This window comes from Papaver somniferum, chromosome 6 (assembly GCF_003573695.1).
Source record: "Papaver somniferum cultivar HN1 chromosome 6, ASM357369v1, whole genome shotgun sequence".
Classification (NCBI taxonomy): Eukaryota; Viridiplantae; Streptophyta; class Magnoliopsida; order Ranunculales; family Papaveraceae; genus Papaver; species Papaver somniferum.
Genome location: NC_039363.1, coordinates 52,104,350 through 52,126,555, shown reverse-complemented (window position 1 = coordinate 52,126,555; position 22,206 = coordinate 52,104,350). Strand labels below are relative to the sequence as shown.

General features: G+C 35.1%; 1 protein-coding gene across 1 annotated transcript; it reads right to left on the bottom strand.

The window, feature by feature from the left end:
- Positions 1-5,409: 5,409 nt before the first annotated feature.
- On the bottom strand, positions 5,410-5,934 carry LOC113290802. The gene has a single exon (XM_026540391.1). The coding sequence runs from the start codon at positions 5,932-5,934 to the stop codon at positions 5,410-5,412; it is 525 nt and encodes a 174-aa protein (XP_026396176.1).
- Positions 5,935-22,206: the final 16,272 nt, after the last annotated feature.

Sequence of the window (22,206 nt, the reverse complement as noted above, 5' to 3'; positions counted from 1 at the left end):
TTTGCGTGCTAGAGTCGTTTCTCCTTTAACCTTTGTTTTTTTCTTCTAAAACCAGGTTAAAGACTTAAAGACTTCATTGGGATTGTGAAGCCAGACCGATACTACTTTTATCGTAGTTGTGTGATCTGATACTGCATCTTCTATCGTACGAGTACAATCAGATTGATTGGCTTGAGATTAATATCTCCGATAGGCAAGATATAAAAAGAATTCACAAACATCTTTGTCTCATTGTTTGTGATTCCGCAACATCTTGTTTCGCTACCATACGATTAAGATTGTTGTGAGGTGATTGATTTATCTAGGCTGTTCTTCGGGAATATAAGACCGGATTATCAATTGGTTCCTGTTCACCTTGATTATTATCAAAAGACAGAACAAAAACTTTAGGGTTTTTCTGTGGGAGACAGATTGATCCTTTGATAGACTTGTCTGTGTGAGACAGATTTGTTTATTGTCAAAGACAGATTTTCGGTCGAACTCGCATGCGTTGCTATCTCAAGCATGTTTGTCAATGTTAGTGATCAAAACTATAAGTCTTGATTTCTAGTCTACTTATAGCCAAGTCTCGGACTAGGATAGAAAGTGTAGTTGAGCTCAATACTCCATGGAGATCATCATACAAAGACGAAGAACTACTTAAGGAAATGGTGGAACTTCATTGACTAAATGGTATGTGGAGACTTGAACTTATCTATCACTCAAAAGTCCATCTACTCTATCTCCTATCTTGAGACAAAAGTCGTTTTGCTATATAGACTTTGATTATACACATTTGCTATTTCGGGCTGAGTTTATCTCGCTTATCTATTTCACGAAATATGTATTGGTAAGATTTCGCTTTGGCCAAGTTCATCTTTACTAGTGACGAAAGTCATGTTAAGTTTCAATCACTTGAAAATGGCTTTGACGAAAAATAGTTTGTGAACAACAACTATATAACGTCCTCTAAGAATGTTTCAATGATTGAAATGAGAGTTTATATTATATAACCATGGTTGGATATAAACATTGTGTGGTAACTCATACATGTATAAGTCCTTATTCCTTGAACCAAAGTATGCGTACTTTACTGCTCAGCAAAACCGGAACTAGAGTCTGTGTACCAAGTCCGCATACTGTCGAAGGTTCTCATCCAGAGAAATTCTGCTGGAGTTTGTGACTTGAAAACAAACTTATTCCGGGTACTTAAGTCCGCGTACCAGTCCGCGTACTTAAGTTGGTTATTTCTAAAATCGATTTCGTGAACTTAAACTTATATAAACTAAGGAATGCAAGTTTGCAAACCATGGCTATAAAGTTCATGAATCGATTCGAGTGAATCAAATCGTTTTTGTTTCAATTGTGTCTATTATAAATATCTAAGCAATTGAACAACTCTCTAACTAGTTCATTTGATTCATTTGAACTAGTTATGGTAAAGAAGAATATGGTTGATATGAAAGTGCTCATATGGCGAACCATTTGGTTAACTAATGTTGAACCAACTAGATGTACATGTTTGGGTACGTTTACACAAACATAGATAAACGTGCATTTCATTTGTGTATAACAAGCTAAGTTTCGATCTAATGGTTGAAAGATATTAGCTTGAATCTAATCAGGTTTTCATCTAACGGTGAATATTGAAACTTTGTTACTAAGCTAACATTGAATGCAAACCCTGATTTGAAAGACTATATAAGGGAGAACACTAGCAACTGGGAAACTAATCCACACACCTCCTGTGTGATACTAGTTGTATTAGCTAGAGTCGATTCTACTTTAACTTTAGATTTCTACCGAGACCCTGTAGGTTAACGACTTGAAGACTTCATTGGGATTGTGAAGCCAGACCGATACTACTTTTCTTGTAGTTGTGTGATCTGATCTTGCTCTTTCTATCGTACTAAGTACAGTCGTGAGATTGGTTTCTCTAATAGGCAAGATATAAAAGAAGTCACAAACATATTCGTCTCGTCGTTTATGATTCCACAATAACTTGTTTCGCTAGTCCATTAAATTTATTGTGAGTTGATTGATAATACTGATCTGTTCTTCGGGAATATAAGTCTGGTTTATCAATTGGTTCATGTTCACCTTGATTTATCAAAAGACGGAAAAAAAACTCGTAGGTATTTCTTTGAGAGACAGATTTATCTATTACCATAGAATTTTCTGTGTGATACATATTTGTTTATTAAAGTCTTCGACTTTGGGTCGTAGCAACTCTTAGTTGTGGGTGAGATCAGCTAAGGGAATCAAGTGCGTAGTATCCTGCTGGGATCAGAGACGTAAGGAGCGCAACTGTACCTTGAATCAGTGTGAGATTGATTGGGGTTCAACTACAGTCCAGACCGAAGTTAGTTGTAGTAGGATAGTGTCTGTAGCGGCTTAATACAATGTGTGTTCAATTTGGACTAGGTCCCGGGGTTTTTCTGCATTTTCGGTTTCCTCGTTAACAAAACTTCTGGTGTCTGTGTTATTTCTTTTCCGCATTATATTTTGTTATATAATTGAAATATCACAGGTTGTGCGTTAAATCAATCAATTGGGAAATCCAACCTTTGGTTGTTGATTGATACTTGAACATTGGTCTTTGGTACTGTTCAAGTGATTTCTTTTGTATTCAATTAGACTCGCAGATTTCTATTTGCTTGAGTAAGTATTGAATCGAGAATGAGAGATATAACTCTTTTATATACTTTTATTAAGATTGAGTCTGACTGTCTAGTTAATTCTCTTAAAAGTATATTGGAGTTAGTCCATACAAATTTCTAACCGAAATATTGGGTGTGGTTGTTAGACCCCCGCTTTTTAATTTTGCATACCGATCTTAGATTTTACAAAAGTCTTATATCTATAATGAAATTTTTTTGACTGCGCATTTGTCACCAAAATAGCTCTCGAGACTTCACACGGAGTCCGATTTGAGTGGTTGACCCCAATTTCTAAACAGGACAGACTCACCTTTCTTTTCCAAAAATAAAATTTGAATACAAAGTTTGATAAGCTGGAACGATAGGCCTGGACATTTGAGTTTTGGTATTTTTTACAAAACTTTTTCAGATTGCATGTCTGTCTGTTCGGAGGCCCTAACTTTCAGACTGTTTATCAAAACACTGTGCCCTTTTTACACCTCATAGAAAAGACGTAGACGAACAAATTTCGTTTAGAATATTTTTCCTAGTTCCCTACCTATTTGTACACTGTTTTTTTTTTCCAGGGTGTTAAGTCAGAAATCAGAATTTTCGGTTTTGAACGTTGAGGACAATGTTGAGTTTAAGTATGGGGGAGTATTTAAGCATGTTTGGATAATATATTATATTAGTAAACTTTCTTAGGCTACTTTTAGTGTGCATAAAAGAAAAATCATACTCTTTGATTTCTTGCATACTTGAGACTTCATCTTTTGGAGTTAATTATGAGCTATTTAGGATGACACTAAACCTTTTTAGGTTGAAACAGTTCTTACGGCTATAGCTTGTTTCTCACTTTATCGTCCTAAAATCCTTAAATATATACGTTCATAGTTGAATGTGAAACTCAGATGATAGAAATAGCATGGTAGTCGTTGGAAAATTAGTCCTTGCAATTTATCATTACCGAATCACTTTCCTTTTATTTTTGCAGTTATATGTTTCTCTAAGTGATTTGGTGGGATCCTAATACTTCTATGGATGTTGTAGCAAGGTAATCATTGGTTGAGTATATAAAATCCCCATAAGACAATTGTCTTACACTCATAAAAAGTGAGCCAAAAATCAAAAATTAAAATATATATAAGGCTCATATTCTTCTTTTTTGCTAAATCATTAATTTTATTAGTCAAATTTTCACAATACAAAAATTGCCAAGATGTTTTCAGGGCAAGTTATTACAAAAACAACTAAAGGTAATGAAAGAATAAAGCTTTACATAAACATTTTTTAAGAAAATCTGAAGAATAGATCTTCTTCATTCTCCATTCTTCCAAGAAATATTTTCTTTTCTTTATAGTAATAAATTACACCTCTGTTTAACAACACACCCTTCTTTGCCATCTTATCTGCAGAGAAATTTGTTTCTCTGTATGAGTGCTTCAAATTGATTGTGGAGATCTGCTTCTTTATCATTTCCCATCTGCTTCTTACAATCCATGGTACCTTGTTTGTTGAAAAACCAATTATAACTGCATTTGAATCTAGTTGAAATCATACCTCCATAAGATGTTTGCTCACAACCCATTCTCCTGCCACTATAAGTGCCATTACTTATGCTAGATAGTTTGTTGCAATTCCCAATCCACCTGAAGCAGCTCCAATACATTCACTTGTACAATTTCTTGCAACAAAACCTAAGCCTGCGAGCCATGGATTACCCTTGGATGCTCCATCACAGCATATTAATATTTTATTTAGTTTTGGTAGCAGAAAGAAGCATTGTTTCACCTTTGTAATTTTAGTTCTAACTCCAGAGATGCCAAAGAAGATTAGAATCTGTAAATCATACATTGTCCCCCACATCTCTCCCTTCATTCTTGCACTACATCCCCCTGTAACTCTGATTATTCTTTGTTTAAATTTTTCCATATTTGGAATCACTGCTTCATAAATTACAGAGCTCCTTGTAAACCAAAGTTCCACCATATTGTTGAAAGCACTTTTATACCAAACTTCTTTGATTGCAGAGCTTTTTCCTTTGGCCACTTCCGTAACATCACCAAAACATTTTGGACTTGTACATTGAAATATATCACTCAGCCAATGCCATATCTGTTCACGGAAACTACAAGACCAAAGAATATGATCCTTTGTTTCTTGATTATTACCACATAGATAGCATTTAGATACTGTTGAGAAACCTTTTTCCTGACTGTTTCCTCTGTTGCACATGACCCTCTTAAAATCTTCCATAAGTTACTTGAGGTATATGGATGTACACAAGGATTCCATATCTGTTTTCCCCATGTCACGGTTGCATATCCTCTGTCAATACTTTCTTATCTTGTTCATTCCTCAACACTGGTAGTTCACTTGCATCAAAATACTTTAGCAGTGCTTCAGAAATGTGCCATTCACCATTATGTATCAGATCTTTTGCTTTGAGGTCAACATTTAGTTTTACATAATCATCTTATGCATGCCTATCCATTAATGCATACTCATTTATCCATTTGTCCTTCCATACTGATATGCTGTGACCATCACCCACAATCCATCTGCTGCCTTCTTTCATGTCAGACATAACCCATTTAATTCCTGGCCAGATTGAAGATTGTTTATATTATCTGATCCATTCACCCTTTTTATCTTTATACTTAGCTCTCATAAACCTAGTCCATTCCTCATCATCATTTTCTATTTTCCATGGAAGTTTCATTAGTAAAGCTTTATTCATTACTTCCAACCTTCTTAAACCCAATTCACTTTCTTCCACTCGAGCATTCACTTAATCCCATTTAATTGTAATTAGATTTTTCACTGATGGATCCCCAGACCACAAAAAATTCCTGATAATTCTTTCACAAGCTTGAATAACTAATTTTGTCCATTTATATACAACCATAGTGTATATTGGCATACTACATAAAACATGCTTAACAAGAGTCAATCTTGTTGAGAAAGCCAACATTTTACCAATCCATCCAGCTAGTATCTTTTGCATCATCTCCACCATCCCCGATAATTGCTGAGTTGTAACCTTACCAGGGTTAAGAATAACACCCAAATACTTGTCTGGGAAGAAAGAACGATCCATCTGCAAAAAATTTGCAATCTCTTGTTGTCTAGTTGTTGAAAATCCACCCACAAAACATTTACTTTTGGCTTTATTTACTTCTTGACCAGAGTTATTTTGGTATTTCATTAATATTGCCATCAAATTCTCCAGAGTTCTTTTATTACCATTGCAAAAGATGAAGATGTCATCAGCAAACATTAGATGAGTTGGTTGACAACCACCTCTGCATACCATTGGTTTGAATTTTTCCTTGCTGCACAATTTTGGTAATATTCCTGCTCAGAACTTCCTCAGCTAACACAAAAATAATTGGTGAGATAGGGTCTCCATGTCTCAGTCTTCTCCCTACATCAAAAAAAAAAACACAAGGGCCTCCATTAACAAGAACTGATATCTTATATGATTCAAATATCTTCTTTAACCATTGAATTCTAATCTCAGAGAAACCAAATCTTCTTAAAACTTCAAATAAAAAATTCCATCTCAAAGAACCATAAGCTTGTGTAATATCTATTTTGAGTCCAACATTTCTACCCCTTCTTTTAATATTAAGTTCATTAACTAACTCAGATGCTAGGACAATCTTCTCATGTATGTTTCTACCCTCGATGAATGCACCTTGCTGTTATGAAATCATCTTCCAAATCACTTTACCAATTCTATATGTAATAATTCTAGTAATGATTTTGAAGTTCAAATTTGCTAGACCAATTGGTCTAAAATGCTCTGCTTTCTTGGCCCCTTGAGTTTTAGGAAGTAGAAATAAAAAAATTGAGTCAAAACCTCTTGGTATAAATCTGTGGTACCAGCAATATTCTGTAGCCTCTATCAGTTCTTTTCCAATCACCTCTCAAGAAAATTTATAAAAACTCCCAGGAAATCCATCTGGTCCAGGTGCACTACTTGCATTCATTCCAAAGACTGCATTCTTGATTTCCTCTTGAGAAGGAACAACATCTAGAGAGTTATTATCCTCTTCAGTCAAGATTTTAGGAATTGCTTCAAAAAGATCCTCATCATATGTTGAAAAAGCGGGGGTCTAACAACACCACCCAATATTTCGCTAAGCAACCTGTATGGACTAACTCCGAAATACTTTCTAGAGAATAAACTAGACAGCGAGACTCAATCTAGGTAAAAGTATCTCAAGGAGTTAATATATCTCTCTTGTTTTTATTTACTCAAGCTAATATAAATCAGCGAGTCTTTAATCAAATACAAGGAATAACTTGGATGGTACCAAAGACCAATATCCAAGGATCAATCAATGTCAATCAACAACCAAAGGTTGGATTATTCTAATTGATGATCTAAACGCACAACCTGTATTATTTCAATTATAAATATAAAACAATATAATGAGGAAATTGAAATAACACATACACCAGAAATTTTGTTAACGAGGAAACCGCAAATGCAGAAAAACCCCGGGACTTAGTCCAGATTGAACACACACTGTATTAAGCCACTACAGACACTAGCCTACTACAAACTAAATTCGGTCTGGACTGTAGTGGAAACCCAATCAATTTCACACTGATTCAAGGTACATTTGCGCTCCTTACTTCTTTGATCCCAGCAGGATACTACGCACTTGATTCCCTTAGCTGATCTCACCCACAACTAAGAGTTGCTACGACCCAAAGTCGAAGACTTTAATAAACAAATCTGTCTCCCACAGACAAGTCTATCAAAGGATCAAGCTGTCTCCCACAGATAAACCCTAAAGGTTTTGTTTCGTCTTTTGATAATAATCAAGGTGAACAGGAACCAATTGATAATCCGGTCTTATTTTCCCGAAGAACATCCTAGAGTTATCAATCACCTCACAACAATCTTAATCGTATGGTAGCGAAACAAGATGTTGCAGAATCACAAACAGTGAGACGAAGATGTTTGTGAATACTTTTTATATCTTTCCTATCGGAGATATCAATCTCAATCCAATCAATCTGATTGTACTCGTACGATAGAAGATGCAAGATCAGATCACACAACTACGATAAAATTAGTATCGGTCTGGATTCACAATCCCATGAAGTATTTAAGTCGTTAACCTGGTTTTAGAAGAAGAAAACCAAAGGTTAAAAGATAATCGACTCTAGTATGCAAACTAGTATCACACGTAATGTGTGGGGATTAGTTTTGCACAATACTAGATGTCTCTTTTATATAGTCTTTCAAATCAGGGTTTGCAATAATTGTTAGCTTAGTAACAACGCATTCAATATGCACCGTTAGATGAAAAACTGATTTAGATTCAAGCTAATATTTCTCAACTTTTAGATCGAAAACTTAGCTTGTTATACACACTTGACAATGCACGCTTCTAGGTTTTTTAACCGTACCCAAACGTATGCACTTGTTGGTTCAACAACAGTCAACCAAATGGTTAGCCATATGAGCATTTCATATCAACCATGTTCTTCTTCACCATAACTAGTTCAAATGACTTCAAATGAACTAGTTAGAGAGTTGTTCAATTGTAAGGAAATCTCATGTACTACACAAGACACAATTGAAGCAAAGATGATTTGATTCACTTGATCAGTTCATGAACTTTTATAGCCACAGTTTGCAAACTGCATTCCTTAGTCTTTTTAAGTTTAAGTTCAGAAATCATCTTCAGATATATAACCTTCTCAATTTCGCAGACTAGGTTCGCGTACTTAAGTTACCGGGCAGAGTTTACAAACTCCAACAGAAATTCTCGGGTATGAGAACTTCGCCGGTTCGCGGACTTAGCTTCACGCAAGTAGTTTGTCAACTCCAGCAGAAATTCTCGGGTTTGAGAACTTCGGCAGTTCGCAGACTTGGCTCACGCCATTCTTCCGGTTCTCTTGATCAACAAAGTTCGCAAACTTTGGTTCAAGGAATAGGACTTATACATAAATGTGTTTCCACAACAATGCTTATGTCCACCATTGGTTATGTAATCTAAACTGTCATTCCAATCATTGAAACATTCTTAGAGGACGTTATATAGTTGTTACACCATTTCTCTTCAAAGCAATTTTCAAGATGATTGAAACATATCATGACTCTCGTCACATGGTAAAGATAAACTTGATCGAAGCGAAAAGCTTACCAACACATATTTCTAAATATAGATAGGTGAGGTATAATCGTCTCGAAATACCAGATGTGTATAATCCAAGTCTATATATATATAGCATACGACTTCTTGTCTGAAAGAGTAGGAGATAGAGTAGATAGACTTTTGAGTGACAGAAGTCCTTGAGCTCAACTGCACTTTCTATCCTAGTTCGAGACTTAGCTATAATAGACTAGAAATCAAGACTTATAATTTTGATCACTAACATTGACAAACATGCTTGAGATAGTAACGCATGCGATTTCGACTGAGCAGTGCTCTAACAATCTCCCCCTTTGTCAATTTTAGTGACAAAACTATCAATACATATGGAATACAAAAAAGATAAAGAAACTTTAGTAGATCCTATTCCACATGTCTAATCTTCAACATTCCTCGAAATATTCATCACTTCCAAGTACTCCAATGATCCCAAAGGTTGTAAGTTTAGCATCACCGCTGTTGAAGATTCGTAGCTATAACAATGAGAAAACATAGTTCTTGATCATTGTTATATAGTGTCATAGTATTATTACACAGTGTCAAAGTTCAATTGTATCACAACAACAATCAATGTATCACTCCCCCTTAGTCAATACTCCATCTCACATGGAAACCACTCCCCCTTACACAATGATCCGAAAACCATATGTATTTGTAGTATGAACTACATATTCATTCTCCCCCATTTTGTCAATAAAATTGGCAAAGGTACAAGAACGGGATCATAATGAAATTTCCGAAAGAGACATTTCATGACTAAAAGAAAAAAAATATATACCAACTAATTTAGATGCAATCATAAAGCCGAAGTTAAATGCATTCATCAAGGAGTTTAGAGATACAAGATAACCCCTCTAAAATTCCACACCGCACACCCCTCAAGATATGACCATTAAGCACAAGTTCAAAATAACTCTCCCCCATTTGATGTCATTCCCGAAAGAACAACAAGAGCGACCTTAATTTCAAAAGAAAATAAGGATTTTTATTGGACACCAAAAACCATGAGAATGATTTTCTATATCCAAAAACTCAATCAAATTAATCACAAGTAAACCCATGATTAATTTAATCGGAATACACAACCAAATTAAACACAAAAAGTGATCAATTCAATTGATTGTGCTCAACAGAAGATAACTTACGGAGCTACGACTAAGTTAACCATAGGATAATAATTAGCTTAACTGTTCAACTACTCAACACAAGAAAACCTTATGGAGTCACGAAAATACTCAACTAGATTAATTACAAGAGAACCCATAATTAATCTAGTTGGAATACATAACCAAACTAATTAGAAAAGTAATCAATTTAATTGTCATTTGTTTTGCTCGACATAAGAATACTTACGGAGCAATAAATAAATAACCAAACAAGATGATTAATTTAGTTCAATATGCTCGACATAATATATCTCACGGAACAACAACTAAGCTAAGAAAATCAACTTGGTTGTATAATGCTCAACATAAGATATGTTACGGAGCCTCACATTAATACATAAAATATAGATCAGGGATGATCAATACTGCGGAATACACAAGGATTCATTCTATCTTCAATCACTATTTGTATAACGACAATAATAAACATAATCCTTGAAAACAAAAGATTTTAACCTATCTTCCATCAAATAATTGACAATATAGGCTTAACTTTTGTATTTGTCAAAAGTTCATTCATCCTTTTACCAGTACGTGAATACCGACCAAGAACGACTTTACTTTTGACAAAGTATGGGACAAATATAGTTCACGGACGTAAACACCAATCCCGTAGCCCATTGCAATATAACAAATCATAAATATTAATACTGCAAAAACATCATCCTCCAAATATTTTTAGAATTTAAACCAATAAACCTAAAAAAGAACAAAAAGATGAAAATAATAGCTATGTGTAGTCACAATCATTGATATTCCAAACTCTAGTAATCCTTCTCAAAAATAAGAATAAATTCTCATAAGAAGTTTCCTAGGCATCAAGACAAACTCGTAATGCACATACAAGATGATTTGTCCTTTCAGAGTAGAATCAATCTTTTTCGCATGGATTTACACCAATAGTAGCTACCAAAGGCGTATAAAAATATTTTCAAAGAAGAACATACAAAGTCATTAACGACCATGCACCATAGTTCACATAAAATGATTGTGAACATTCAAGAACCCCATAGTAATGCGTACTACTGCCCATTCCTGAACTTCCTTCTTTGTGATTCACCAACAATATTCTTGTAAAAGATACAAATGATCTTAGAAGAGTACTACTCCATGAATCCAAGTTCCGAAATCCAAGAGAAGTGGAACAAGTGCAACGAAACGGAGCAAAACACTCAAAAACAAGAGACATGACAAATACCAATCTTAACTCATCCAAATTCAATAATTATCGCCTTCATTTTTAAGAGAATTCAAAGAGTAAGAGAATGCAAAAGGAATGAGGTTATTCCGAGTTCGTACGAAGAAGTTACGGCCAAAACAAGTTTACCGAATATCGACGTCAAGTATGCATACGGGTTTGCAAACGAATTTTCAAGTCTGCGAACTTAAAACCCTGGATTTTGATTTTAAAAGATGTTATGCATACCTGGTAGGTGTACCATGAAGTCCAAACATCCCGAATTACTATTTTAAACCTAAACGTTTAAGAACCTTAAACACAGATCAAGTTAGGTAGAAAAGAACGATAAGAAAGGTACGTGAATCATTATAAGTTCTCTAAACAAATAAAAGCACCAATCTTGCTCAAGTTTATAGACATACCTTTTTAGATGAATCCAATTGAATTCTACAGCCTTACCGAACATAATCTGTGCGCCCCAATTTTCGTGCTTCCCTCACCGTATACATAGCAGGGCATTCCTTGGTGAGGATGCAGTTACAACACAATCAAGTTGTGTTGGGGTGAACAATGTCTTGTTCACCACAATTGAACTTTGGATTACCATGAAAGGGATCACTTTTATAGCCTTTCACATCCAATTCCATTTTTCCAAAAAACTTATTAAGTTCCAACATCATGGATACTGCCTTCTCCATAGTCATGGAATTTTCTGGAAGATCATTCCTTTTCACACTCAAAGCATCATTAGCTTTATTTGGTACCCACTTCTGAGTGCGTTCAGGAACAACTGGAACCTTCTTCCCATTACTCTCTTCAAGATTTCTCGGAAGAGTATTGGATTGACTATTCTTTTGCAAGTTAGTCTTTCTCCAATTGGGAGCATCGGATCTTGTCTTCGTCTTTACGGAGTTATCCTTTTGATAACCATTACGATTGTAAAAAGGCTTCGTATAACGTTTATAGGCAAATCTAGGTTCATCACAGCAACGATTCCTTTGCCTAAAGATTGGAAAGTTACAACCTGTAATGTTAAGTAGATTAGCCTTAGCATATGATCTTGGTTTCACAACTTCTTGTGATGCCCAAGCAATAACGTCATGAAGTTTCTTATTCCTTATACGAAAATGACATCTTCTTTCCAGGTGACCTTTATTTCCGCAATAGTGGAAAACATAAGGAATGTTCTTACCTCGATGCGTATATGCTGAATTTGGAGGTTGATATTCTTTGGTCTTTCGAACCTTAATTTCCGGTGAAGGTATTTCACTTTTGCCATTAGTGGAAACCTTTTGTTGAGAAGAATCACCAGCCTTGACAAATTTTACCTCTTTGCTAATATTTGGAGCATCTATTCCCTTATAGCCTAACCCTCGTGTATCACGATGATTTTTACTCCTAGCATAGTGGTTAATTTGCTTGAACTAGTATTGAACTTTTTCAAGTCATCTTCCAACATCTTGATTTTATCAAGAGCAACAGCTAAATCAGCCTCAAGGATTTTTTCTCGAGCGAGACAAGCACTTTCTCTGTCATCAAAACTAATTTGTTGAGAGTTAAACCTTGCTTCAGATTCTGCAAGTTTATCTTCCAACAAAAAGTACTTTTGATAAAGATTATCACATTCAAGTGACTTCATATGTAGGTTTTCCTCAGAATCCTTGAGGATCGATTCGTAATAATGATTCGAAAAATAAACACCTACGTAACATCTTCTCAATTTCTTGTTTTCTCGACAGAGAGGAGTCAGAAGAGGTGAGACATGAGAAGTTGTAATCTTCTTCATCTTCCACGAATCCAAAAACTTAAAATACTTTGAGACTTCCTCATCAACATCTCTACCAATATCTGAATCACCTTCATCAGAAAGTTCATCCAACTATTCTTCTAGGAGAGTTTCCCAATCAACAGTTTTTGCATCAAGAGAATGTTAAGATATTGACTTAGATGTGATAGTTCTCTCAGGTGAATCCAAGCTTTTAGAATCATCTGGTAATTTCTGAACTGGTACGTTATTAAAGATAGACTCGTCCATAATCAGATCACTACAAACACAGACTTATAAGGTCTTTAACGTGTTTTTCTGCTCTGATACCAATTGAAAAAGCGGGGGTCTAAAAACACCAACCAATATTTCGCTTAGCAATTTGTATGGACTAACTCCGAAATATTTTCTAGAGAATCAACTAGACAGTCAGACTCAATCTAGGTAAAAGTATCTCAAGGAGTTAATATCTCTCTCTTGTTTTGATTTACTCAAGCTAATTTAAATCAGCGAGTCTTTAATCAAACACAAGGAATAACTTGGATGGTACCAAAGACCAATATCCAAGGATCAGTCAATGAGAATCAACAAGCAAAGGTTGGATTATTCTAATTGATAATCTAAACGCACAACTTGTATTATTTCAATTATAAAGATAAAACAATATAATGCGGAAATTGAAATAACACAGACACCAGAAATTTTGTTAATGAGGAAACCGCAAAAGCAGAAAAACCCCGGGACCTAGTCCAGATTGAACACATATTTTATTAAGCCGCTACAGATACTAGCCTACTCCAAGCTAACTTCGGACTGGACTGTAGTTGAACCCCAATCAGTCTCCCACTGATCCAAGGTACAATTGTACTCCCTACGCCTCTGATCCCAACAGGATACTGCGTACTTGATTCCCTTAGTTGATCTCACCCACAACTAAGAGTTGCTACGACCCAAAATCGCAGGCTTTGACAATAAATAAATCTGTCTCCCACAGACAAGTCTATCAAAGGATCAATCTGTCTCCCACAGATAAACCCTAAAGGTCTTGTTCCGTCTTTTGATAATAATCAAGGTGAACAGGAACCAATTGATAATTCGGTCTTATTTCCCGAAGTACAACTTAGAGTTATCAATCACCTCACAACAATCTTAATCGTATGGTAGCGAAACAAGATGTTGCGGAATCACAAAAAATGAGACGAAGATGTTTGTGATTAATTTTTATATCTTGCCTATCGGAGATATCAATCTCAAGGCAATCAATCTGATTGTACTCATATGATAGAAGATGCAAGATCATATCACACAACTACGATAAAATACGTATCGGTTTTGCTTCACAATCCCAATGAAGTCTTCAAGTCGTTAACCTGGTTTAGAAGAAGAAAACCAAAGGTTAAAGGAGAATCGACTCTAGTATACAAACTAGTATCACACATAAGGTGTGGGGATTAGTTTTGTACAATACTAGATGTCTCCTTTATATAGTCTTTCAAATCAGGGTTTGCAATCAATGTTAGCTTAGTAACAAAGCATTCAATATTCACCGTTAGATGAAAACCTGATTTAGATTCAAGCTAATATTTCTCAACCGTTAGATCAAAAACTTAGCTTGTTATACACACTTGACAATGCACGCTTCTAGGTTTGTTAACCATACCCAAACATATGCACTTGTTGGTTCAACAACAGTTAACCAAATGGTTAGCCATATGAGCATTTCAAATCAACCATGTTCTTCTTCACCATAACTAATTCAAATGACTCCAAATGAACTAGTTATAGAGTTTTTCAATTGCAAGGAAATCTCTTGTACTACAAAAGACACAATTGAAGCAAAGATAAATTGATTCACTTGAATCGGTTAATGAACTTTTATAGCCACGGTTTGCAAACTGCATTCCTTAGTCTTTTTAAGTTTAAGTTCAGAAATCATCTTCAGATATATAACCTTCTCAAGTTCGCAGACTAGGTTCGCGGACTTAAGTTACCATGCAGAGTTTACAAACTCCAACAAAAATTCTCGGGTATGAGAACTTCGCCGGTTTGCGGTCTGGGTTCGCAGACTCAGTTCGCGAACTTAGCTTCACGCAAGTAGTTTGTCAACTCCATCAGAAATTCGCGGGTTTGAGAACTTCGGCAGTTCGCGGACTTGGCTCACGCCATTCTTCCGGTTCTCTTGATCAACAAAGTTCGCAAACTTTGGTTCAAGGAATATGACTTATACATAAATGTGTTTACACAAAAATTCTTATGTCCACCATTGGTTATGTAATCTAAATTGTCATTCCAATCATTGAAACATTCTTAGAGGATGTTATATAGTTGTTACACCATTTCTCATCAAAGTAATTTTCAAGATGATTGAAACATATCATGACTTTCGTCACATGGTAAAGATAAACTTGATCGAAGTGAAAATCTTACCAACACATATTTCGAGATATAGATAGGCAAGGTATACTCGGCTCGAAATACCAAATGTGTATAATCCAAGTCTATATATATAGCATACGACTTCTTGTCTCAAAGAGTAGGAGATAGAGTAGATAGACTTTTGAGTGACAGATAAGTTCAAGTCTTCACATACCTTTTTGTCCAGAAGTTCCACCGGTTCCTTGAGTAGTTCTTCTTCATGTATGATGAATCTCCATGAAGTCCTTGAGCTTAACTACACTTTCTATCCTAGTCCGAGACTTAGCTATAGTAGACTATAAATCAAGACTTATAGTTTTGATCACTAACATTTACAAACATGATTGAGATAGCAACGCATGCGAGTTCGACCGAGCAGTGCTGTAACATATGTCACATTCTTTCTTTAAAACTTCTTCTTGTAATGTGTCACTAATATATTAGAGATTTCTTCATGATCAGTTATTAGACTGCCATTTGTGTCTTCTAGTTCTAAGATGTTATTATGAGCTTTCATAATTCTCATAGTTGAGTGAAAAAATGCAGTGTTATCACCACCTTCCTTAACCCATTGAATTTTTGATTCTGCTCTTATTAAATCATTGTATTGTTGAGCAGCTAAATCATGTTCCCCTCTTGTCGTCACCAATATATTTAACAATTCAATATTCTCAGGATCTTCATCTGACTCCAAAGAAGCAGCTAAGACCTTTTCTTCTGTGGTTTTTACTTTGATTCTAAGGTCCCCAAATACCTCCCAATTTCATTTCTTCAAAATACTCTTTAGTCTTTTTAGCTTGCTGATGAAACAAAAAGCTGGATTTCCATTACATCTTCTTTCCATGATTCTTGAATTACCTTAATAAAATCTGGATGAGTTGTCCACACACGTTGATACTTAGAAGGAATGGTTTTTTTTTGGTTTTTCCACATTAGCTACTCCACCTAATAATGCTCCATGTTCAGATGTTCCTCTAACACCCACTTTATATCTCCAACCTTCATATTTATCCAACCATTATGTGTTGAAAAAAGCTTTATCCAAATCACACAATATTCTTTTCTTGCCAACTCTATTATTGCACCAAGAAAATTGAATACCATACTTAGGTGATTGTACTAAATTACAGGATTCCAGACTATCTCTGAATTCTTGCATAGAAATTCTTAATGGAGCTCTCCCACCTTTTTTCTCTTCATATGTGAGTACCACATTAAAATATTCTATCACCAACCATGGTAATTTCATCTCACTAACTTCATATAATTCTTCCCATAATGATCTTTTGTCTATGGTAAGGCAAGCTGCATGAATACATGTTACTAGTACATCGCCTACTTGAACTGTTATTGCATGTCTTGTAGTGGAAATCACTGAAGGGATAGTTGGTGAAGAATGCCAAAAAAGCCAAATATTACCCTTATGTGTATTACTGGAATTGTGGATCACAATTTGATTCATACCTGGTAATTTTATTTGTCTCAAGAAACTACTAGAAACTCTTACCTTTGGTTCAGCAATCCAAAGTAAGGAAGGACTGAAATTATTTACTAAACTTCTTAGTTTATCTTTGGCTTGAGTTCTCCTCAAACCTCTGATATTCTAATACATAACTCTCATTGAGATTGAGAGATTTGGGAATTACTAGAACTCCCCACCACTGAACTTGTCTTTACTGAATTATGTGCTTGTTTCCTTGTAGTTACATTTGGAATCCCTTTCAGCAACTTTCTTTTAGTAGGTTTTGCTACTACTTTTGAAAAATTCTCATGTTTCTCTACCACTTCAATTAATGTATTAAACTTACTAGGAGAACCAAAATTCTTACCACCATCACCTTGAATGTTTAACCTTCTTGCTTTGAGAGCTTTTCCTGAAACATCTTTCCATTCTTCATTAGCTTCTACTTCATTCTGAATATTTGTTAAAACCTGGGCAGTATCAACTTCTTCCAAATCTACTTGTGATACTGGAATAACACCCACAACAGAGGTTAGTACTAGAATGCTTGTACTTACTTTAAGTAATTTATCCACTGATAAATTTGGAAATTCCTGGGTAGATTCTAATAGACCAGTGAAACCATTATTCATTTCTTGAGTTAATTTTTTTTTAGGTTTCTCCTTACTAGTTTGTTCCTTGGGAGAGTTTAATATAACAGTAAAATCAACCTCATTATGTGCAGATTTAGTTAATTGAGGATCCACTAATCCCCCAGATTTTTATTTTGAACACCATTAACAATTTCTCCTTCTTCCACCTCATGAGGTTGTGATGTACTTCTATTTGTTGGAGTATTGCATATATCAAATCCTCTCTCATTTTGATGCTGAACTTTCTTTGGAGTGTATCTCCATTTTTTTCTTCTGAATTACCTGAGAATCAACAGTTTGTTTTTTCTATCTTCTAACAGATCAACATTCTGCTACATAATGTCCAATAACTTTGTAATGATTGCAGAATTTAGGAATTTTAAATGCTCTCACCTCTTGCTCAAACTTGCCATATTTGGTTTCAACCCAAACCTTGTTTGGAATTACTTTAGTTAAATCAATTTCAACAAGAATGCTTGCATAAAAACTGATTTCCTTCTTTAAAGTAGTTTCATCTATTCTGATCGGTCTACCAAGAGTATTTCCCATTGACATTAATATAGCTTCCTTCCAATACTCAATACTTAGCCCTGGAAAAACAAACCATACAAAAGTAGTAGAGGATTTTTGAAGCTCCGGCTTAAAATCTCTTTCCCAATATATAAGACGTAAAACTTGAGATTCAATTTCCCAGAAACCCTCATATATGTATTTCATATCATCACCATTATCCAACTTAATTATAAAAAATCCCTTACCAATAGAAATGAATTGACATGTACCTTTTAATTTCCACTGTTGTCTCAAATTTGATTCAGCAACTGCTAACTTGAGGTTGACAAGATCCAATCGACCAATTAAACTAAATCTCCATTCACTTAAGCTTGCATTAATGATATCATCATGAATAAAAACCGAAGTGCTAAAAGTAATTGGACTGAAGAATTATCCGATCTGAGATTTTTTGCCATCTCAAGATCAGATTTATGATTTGTATTATCTGACATTGTCACAGATATTAAACTATATGCAGCATCATTACTAAAAATAAGAATCACTTGAAGAAATTAGTGTAAGAATTGATATTAAATTTTCACCTGAGATGATGAATTTGATGGAAAAGTTTCGAAATACGAGAAGAAAATTTCACCGAGTTAATCGCCGGTTTGCAGAGCGTAACTCGGCCGGTTTGCAACAAAAACTTTTTCTAACCTATAAGGCTCCTCTTCATATACCGACATTATTAACAATACAAAGAGAAGATTCTCCCTATCTCCGTCGCCTAAATAAGCATGGAACACATGATCCATGGGAATTAATCATGTAGTCGATGAAATGAGTGAAACCTATCATCATTATTTAGCAAGTCAAAAATACTATTGATGAGGTTATCGACACTTGGATAGCAGTATGTGTGAAACATTTTCCCTGTCTCTGTCACTTAAAAAAGTGTGGAGCGCAGGATCCAAGGGAACTATCACATACTTGCTGAAAGGAAACATGCGCTTCGACTATATAATCATGTTGTTGAGTTAAATGGGTGCTTATCTCAACTACTGCTCTAAATATATGTAAAAATCCTTTGACGACATTCATACAAGTATTGTGGGTAACATCTTTCACCTTAGTCAACATGTGCACACTTCACTATTATGTTTCCATTCTCTTATATATCCATGTGATTTCAGTAGGCGAGTGTTGCGGCAAAAATGTTAAGAAGCATAGCAACAAGTAAAATGACTATCTTAGTAGAGTTTTGCAATCAGGTTGAATGTCACATGTAAGTAATTGCTGGTGTGTGATGATTGGAATGTATGTGGGATGTTTGCAGCTAAAGAACATATGTAGGCTGATTATCTTATTAGCTACTACTTTGTGTCCGTCCTTAGAAGTTCTTCCAAGGCAATAAATTGGAGTATGTTTTGTGGGTAAACCTCTTGTAAACCCTCACGAGACTATAACTCGTCCATTAGGGACACCTAGGGGTTTAAAGGCATGTTGCATTAGCTAAGTGTAATTGTATTCTCAACGAATGGGAGTTTTTGTATTTAGAATTTGTTTATTTTAGTTTCCTCGAGGACTAGCAAAAGAAGTGCATAATTCATATGATTTTAGTGTCCATTCCATACTTGTTTTAGCTATTATTTTGGCATGTATTCGTATTATTATTCTTGTTTTCTCTTATTTGTCTTTATTAGGTGAATCATACAAAAAGGGGATACAAACTGTTAAAAATAGATAGGAATAGAAGTATTCCAAGTATCTAAGTGCCAAATTCCAAGAGAAGTGAAGAAGTGCGACGAAAATGAGCAAAGATGCTCAAAATCAAGAGATAGGCCAAAGACCAAGCTTAACTCATTCAAATTCAGGATTTCTTATTACCATATTGAACAGAACTCAATTACAAAAATAATTCAAAAATAATGAAGTCATTTTGATTTCGGACGAAGAAGTTGCGGCCAAAACGACTTTTATCGAATACCGAAGACAAGCCAGTTTGCAAACTGGTATGCAAACGGGAGTAACTGAAATTTCAGTTTGCAAACTGGTATGCAAACGAATTTCCCTAGATTTTGCTACAAAATTTCAGTATGCAAACTGGTTTGCAAACTATTGAAGCCCGAAACTCCCGAACTATTTTTGGGGTATTTCTTTACTAATTTTTAGGTCGGTTTCCGGAACCGACTAGGATACTTGAAGGCCAAGAAATGTAAACCTATATAAATAGGTATTAGGCCTTTCATCAAAATATCATCATCTTATATCATAAGCTAGGGTTTATTCTACATCAAAAACCTAGGGTTTACCTCTTTAGGGGGAAACCACAATTATCCATATTTTTCATCTTCTTTGTACTATGATTAGATAAATCTTTTGTTTATTAATCAATGTTCTAAGCGTGAAGCTTTATTATTAATATAAATCTATTGAGAATCTTAAATCGTTTGTCTTTACCGTATCTAGGGTTTGTGAGTGATTCTTAGATTGATTTGGGATGCAGACTAGATTAGTCTATTGATTGTTTTATCGCTAATAGAAGTTATGAGATAAGTAATAATCGATTAACTCTCTACACAAGTAGAAATCGCGAGACCTTGCAGAGGGATTCTGTGGAGCTATTGCGAGTGAAGACAACACCAGCAAGTAAACCTTGATCTAAGAGTCTAACTACTAGGATCAACCTAAATTCAAAAAACTTAAGGCGTTCGATTGGATTACACCTCGAGTGATCTACTACTTGGGGGTTCTTCGGATAGAACCTGGTAGTCGAGAACTTCCGCATCCAGTGATAGAAGGAGTTTTGGGGATAACACTGATCTAGCTGTTATTCTACGGTTGGTGATGAATGGTTCTTACGAACGATAGATAAGTATTTCTAATCCATCTATCGCTTGGTAACGACAAAGGATTCCTTGATCATCTGTTTTCTTTACTATTGAATTTATATTTATCTTACAACCAATCCCCCTTTGTCTTTTACTTTATTTTGCTTATTCAAATAACATATCAATTACACAGCTCTCTTTGGGAACGATCTATTACTACCGCTATATTACTAGTTAATTAGTGGGAAATATCTTTATTAATTAGTTGAGCCTGCGATAGCCCAATCATGAGCATATATCCAAATCTGGAAAGGATATTTCTTTCAAAGCACAAAATAGTACTAAATTACTTGATAAAAGTAAAAGTTTTGGCAAATCGGTGGATGATCCTATTGAGACTGATTCATCAGATGAAGATCTTGATAACTCAGTCTCACTGATCATAAGACAGTTTAGAGATCTTCTTTTGAAGAGAAGTAAACGGTTCACCAGAGATAAAGCTAGATCATCAGTTAAACCTCATGATCGTTTTCCTCCTAAAAACAGGGACATTGTCGACACTGATGATGAGAATATGCCACAATGCTTCAAGTGTAAAGGTTTTGGTCGTTTTGCTAATGAGTGTCCAAATCGTTGAAAATACACTGGGTACAAAGGTCTTGCTGCAACTCTTGATGAAAAGTTTGATCACTATGATTCAAAAGAAGATGAAAAATCAAGTGTAGCACTCCTTGGCGAAAATATTAATTTTGATAATTTTAGCAATACATACACCAATCTTGATATTCTGCCTGGAGAAACTTCTTCGACCACTTTGGAGAATAAAATGGACTTTTATATATCTACTGAAAATTCTATCTAACATGTTTCAGGTACTTCAATTTGTTTAACAGCATGTTCAGCTATGGTGCCTGAACCATCCTCCACATTGACATATTCTTATTGTACTATTAAGGGTCATGAACTTTCTAATCGTTTCAAGTACAAACATAAAGTAAGATATGTCAACAAACTACAACGTAGAGCAAATCGATTAGCAAACAATCTCAAACTTGTTCTGAAGTCGAACCCTTCTGAGGTATGTAAATTTAACTCTTCTTCTAAGAAGTTAATTTCTAAAGAACGAGTTAGGTCTCTACAGAAAAGAACTAGGTCTAAACGTTCTATGAAAAAGGGTGCTGAGAACTTCGTACAGATATCACATGGTGGACATATTATTGTTCACCCCGACACAGCCTAATTGTGTTGAAGGTGCATCTTGTCTCATGTGCCCGAATTCAAAGAGACAAGAGTTGTAATCAATCGGGTTTTAGGAGCAATTTTTTTTTGTTGTGTTGTTTTCATTCTGTTGCTCTTTTCATATCCTCAAACGGTATTGAAAAGGTTTTTCCCTGTTTGATTATTAAAGGGGGTTAAAATCGATAATTCTACCCTTTTTAGGGTTGTATGTTGTTCGTACGTGA

Excerpts from the sequence above, each read along its gene's own strand:
- LOC113290802 (XM_026540391.1), bottom strand. The coding sequence starts at position 5,934 with ATGGTATGCAGAGGTGGTTGTCAACCAACTCATCTAATGTTTGCTGAT.